The sequence below is a fragment of the Odontomachus brunneus genome, unplaced genomic scaffold, assembly GCF_010583005.1.
Source record: "Odontomachus brunneus isolate Ranch 3 - 2012 unplaced genomic scaffold, Obru_v1 Obru_scaffold_198, whole genome shotgun sequence".
NCBI classification, from domain to species: Eukaryota; Metazoa; Arthropoda; class Insecta; order Hymenoptera; family Formicidae; genus Odontomachus; species Odontomachus brunneus.
The window spans coordinates 528,105-533,190 of NW_022639648.1; the positions used below are offsets into that span (position 1 = coordinate 528,105).

At 34.1% G+C, this 5,086-nt stretch overlaps 1 protein-coding gene across 1 annotated transcript; it reads right to left on the reverse strand.

Moving 5' to 3' along the window:
• Window positions 1-2,023: 2,023 nt before the first annotated feature.
• LOC116851973 lies at window positions 2,024-3,855 on the reverse strand. Its single transcript, XM_032831901.1, has 3 exons — window positions 3,750-3,855; window positions 3,588-3,655; window positions 2,024-2,167 (listed from the first exon to the last, which is right to left on the reverse strand). The coding sequence occupies exons 1-3, from the start codon at window positions 3,853-3,855 to the stop codon at window positions 2,024-2,026; spliced, it is 318 nt and encodes a 105-aa protein (XP_032687792.1).
• Between the last annotated feature and the right edge of the window lie 1,231 nt (window positions 3,856-5,086).

Consider the following 5,086-nt stretch of genomic DNA (forward strand, 5'->3'; position numbering starts at 1 on the left):
AAAAAAAAAAAAAAAAAAAAAAAAAAAAAAGGCTTTGTAACGGTCTGGGGGTGTATTGGTAAAGTGTCGATGAGCGAAATTTGCAGAATTAAGGGAATAATGAAAAAAGAACAGTACTTGGAAATTCTACAACAGCAAATGTTGCCATCTGAGTATCGTATTTTAGGCAAAAAATTTATTTTCCAACACAACATGACAATGACCAAAAAAATTCCTCAAAAATAAATAAAGAGTATTTGAATAAGTTAAAAGAAAAGAGTAAACTCGAAGTAATGGATTGGCCACTGCAATCCCCAGACCTCAATCCGATCGAGTTATTGTGGAACGAGCTCGACCGAAGCGTCCGAAAACAGTGCCCCATGTTCACAGAAATATTCCGGAGGATACTCGAAGACGCGTGGAATAAAATGACGATCGAAACATTACTCAAACTATTAAAAAGGATGCAGAGAATTTGTAAAACTGTCATTAAAAACAAAGGCGGACACATTGAGAGACTAGGTTAAATTCTAATTAGACTTTTAACATTCGTTTTTTCATGTTGTGTATTACTTTTTACGTTTGTGAATATAAATATTTTCCACTTAAAATTTCTTAATCTTTTTTCTTTTACAATAGTTTAAAATTTACATAGTGGGCAAATACTTATGGACGGTAGTGAATCTTTTTATGTGTGTAAATGAAAAGTAGCTTCAAGGAGTAATAACAGTCATATGGCTATCATTACCCCTTCTACTAAACAAGTTATATCGATAGTTAAGTGCATAGATGTTATATGTGCACTCGCAACCGTTAATCTTAAATTTTAAATTTAATATCATTTTTATCTTCACAAATAACTTCACAAATCTTTAAATTGAGTCGTTTCCAAACAATGATTTATGAGTAACTTGACATTTTAAGGAAACATAATTTGAAGTTTTGTACTGTTATTGTTTGTGAAGGCAAAAATAATACTTCAGTCAGGTTAGATTAAATTATGAATTGTACGGTCGGACAACACACATACGCACGCACACAAAGAGGTGTAAATCTGATCGTGCAACCTCCGCGTGTTATATCTTAGGTAATGCTAATGCCGGCGGTAAGTGTAACTTTCAAGTTCCATAACTCGAAAAGGTTTTGTGAAAAAAAGTTTGCAACCAGTATTTCGGAAAGATTTTAACATTAGCTACAAATACGCTATGAAAAGTGGAGGGTTTCATTTAAAATATTTATGTTGACCTTAACAACGCTTCTCAAGGTCACTTCAAGATCAAATATATATTATCGTCTGATATATTTTTTATCTCCTATTATTTTTGTCTTAAACATTTGTTCAATAAACTAATATTTTCTAAAATAATTTGCCGTTGTGGAAATTTACCACGCTCTGTATATCACATACAAAGTGTATAAAAAATATGGAACTCCCTAAATAACTTGGAAGTTTTACAGAAAAGTAACTCAGACGAAAATTATAGGATATACTGACAGGAGATGACGCCAACTGCAAATTGATTTCGGAACGAGGCATAGCGCGTTCAATAGGCATAATATAGAATATGAAAACTCTAAAAGGGTTTGTGTGAATGGGTCTTCGTTTCCGAAATATTGCGATGCAATGTGAGAGTCACGGAGCCGTGCCGCATATAAGGCTTAACATAGCACTCATTTTTACCGAAGCGGCGTAGGTGAGCGGACTGAGGCTCTCGCGCTGATGCTTTTTGCGCCGGCGGCGAGCGTTCGAGTCCAGTCGACGAGACAATCGCGGGCAATATTTTTTTTTTCGTACTGTCGGACATATATATATATATATATATATATATATATATATATATATATATATATATATAGTATATATATTTTGTATTTTTGTGTCGACGTAATTGTTATGTGAGCAATTAGGGCAGTGTCACGTCGCGGTAATGAGAAATAATGTGAAAACATACTGTTTACAATTATGAAAATAGCATATATTGTAAATACATGATATATAGTTTATAAATGTCACAAGTTTAAATAAGTATTTTATGTACAATGTCTAACAATTATAAAATTCGGCCATTGTGTCGCACTGTTGCGGATGAAATTCGGTATAAAAGTAGTAAAAATACAACACTTTGATGCACCACAAAAATTTAATGAATGCATTGTGTCCACAAACGCATTTCATATTACGGATATCCTGTGGGAAACAGATGTTGGTTTAAAATATATCTTGATAAATATTAGTTGTAAAATATATCTCGCGTAGCTGCTTATTTTGACGCATACTACGCATACTCCAACATAAATTTGAAACCGGGTGCTGATAATAAATAATTTGTCAATGGTTGTATGCGAATCGCATCAGCTCTAGTGTTCAATTGTATACTAGTATCGCCTATAAGTCGGGATAGTTTTGAATTTTTTGATAATTATTTTTACTTGCCTATAAAATTAGACATCACAAGACTGACATATTGGTGTACATTTTGGCGGAATAAACTGTAAGTTACACGTCGGTTTATTATTATTGTCGCGAAATATTTTGTTCTACATGTGAATGTTTTTTTGCCCGCCCCAGGAATGAACAATAAATAAAAACGACTGATTGCTAACATACGGCTTGACAACAGAATGCAAATATTGTTCATATAACAACGTCTATAATTTTCCAGATTTTGAACATACGACAACATTTCTGCATATTTTTAGTAGATCATCCACATCTTTCTGCACACGCACTCCAAAACTGTCTGCGAATTCTTGCAAACACACGAATACTTTTGGTAATAGTTTACCGGATTTTGTAATAAAAAACTGGGCTGTATAAGAATGAGAAACTTTATTTAAATCGCCGAAGTAGAGTTCTATCAATTTTTTGCCAATGTGCGTATACGTTCGCGCAACATTGACTCTATAATCGCAGCTTGTTTGGTCAGTATTTATCACAAAATCGGGATTGTGATCAGATATAAATATTTGCAGTATCGTTTGAAATTGTTATGCTGACGCTATTATAGCTTCTGGTAATACCATCCCTTTTTTGGACACATAGCGGACTACTCTGCGGTTCGAAATTCAATATTTGCGCAGAAATGCCGTCATCCACATATGCGATGCAACAAATCGGAAAATATCTGTATGCTCTTCGCTACCTTCTGTATCATGGAATTGCGCGGCTGCAGCCATGGCTCATTGTTGCATCAGACGTCATGTTACTAGCTGTTTGTGTTCTTTTGCTTCCGATCATACATATTTCTTTTTATTATTTCTATTTTATCCTTGAATGCCTTCCGCCTGCCAACACATATTTCCGGAATCGTGCAACATCACTCTGCCTATGTTGATACTTTCTGAATCATTGTTGCAATGTGCGGAAGTTCCACTGCGAACGTTCTTTCGCAGCCACTACGATCTTTAATTTTGTATCAAAAGGCATAGCGTCGTACACAGCAACTTTTTCTGGCGATTTATAGTCTTCGTCCGTTGTACTCTGACTGGTAGACGCCATATTTTCTGCAGCAACGTTTTCCGCCTTCTGCTATATCGTATTCTATTTCCTCCGCAACTTCATGTTTTCTTAACAGTTTAATAAACATTTGGAATAATTTGCCACCCACCAATTTAACAATATAGGAAAATTTCTTTGGCGCTTCGACAGATATAAGATCAAATCGTTGTAACACATCTGCAAACAGCATTGAATATTTGAATTCCACGTGTATCAGTGACAGATGTTTACATGTTTACTTCCATTAGTAACATATACAATACATATTTACCTCGAAAATATTCTATTGCATCCGTTAGATCTTCTTTCGAAATATCGCATTGTGCGAGGATTTGTACATAGTTAATTGTACAGTCACTGATAACCATTTTTTCCATGTTGAATACGTTTCGTCTCACGCTCACGTTTCGCAGGCACGACGTGTATAACGGTTACTGTTATATAACGCGTTATATAAGTTACATCGTCGGAAATTACGATAAATATATATGTTTTTATATTTGAAATATAATATTTGAAATATTCTGTTACAAAATCGGTAAGCTATTACCAAAAATATTCTTGTGTTTGCAAGTTATTACCGGTAAATTATTACCAAAAGTATTCGTATGTTTGCAAGAATTCGCAGACATTTTTGGAGTGCGTGTGCAGAAATATGTGGGTGATCTGCTAAAAATATGTAGAAATGTTGTTGTCGTATGTTCAAAATCTGGAAAATTAACGACATTGTTATATGAAAAATATTTACTTTCTGTTATCATGCTGTATGTTAGCAATCAGTCATTTTTATTTATTGTTTATTCCTGGGGCGGGCAAAAAAACATTCACATATATAACGAAATATTTCGCGACAATAATAATAAACCAACGTGTAACCTACAGATTATTCCGTCAAAATGTACACCAATATGTCAGTCTTGTGACGTCTATTTTTAGACAAGTATTTAGGCAAGTAAAAATAATTATCAAAAAAATTCAAAACTGTCCCGACTTACTTATAAGCGATACTAGTATACAATTGAACACTAAAGCTGATGCGATTCGCATACAATCATTGACACATTATTTATTATCAGCATCCGGTTTCAAATTTATGTTTGAGCAACTACGCGATATATATTTTACAACGAAAATCAACTGTTTCCCACAGGATATCCATAATATGAAATGCGTTTGTGGACAACACAATGCATTCATTAAATTTTCGTGGTCCATCAAAGTGTTGTGTTTCCACTGCTTTTATACCGAATTCCATCCGCAACAGTGCGACACAATGGTTGAATTTTATAATTGTTAGACATTGCACATAAAATACTTATTTAAACTTGTGACATTTATAAACTGTATATCATGTATTTACAATATATGCTATTTTCCTAATTGTAAACAGTATGTTTTCACATTATTTCTCATTACCGCAACGTGACACTGCCCTAATTGCTCACATAATAATTACATCGACACAGAAATACAAAATATATATACTACAAGTATACATATATGTCCGACAGTACGAAAAAAAAGAAATATTGCCCGCGATCGTCTCGTCGGCTGGACTAAAAAACTCGACACCGGCGCAAAAAGCACCGACACGAGAGCCTCAGTCCG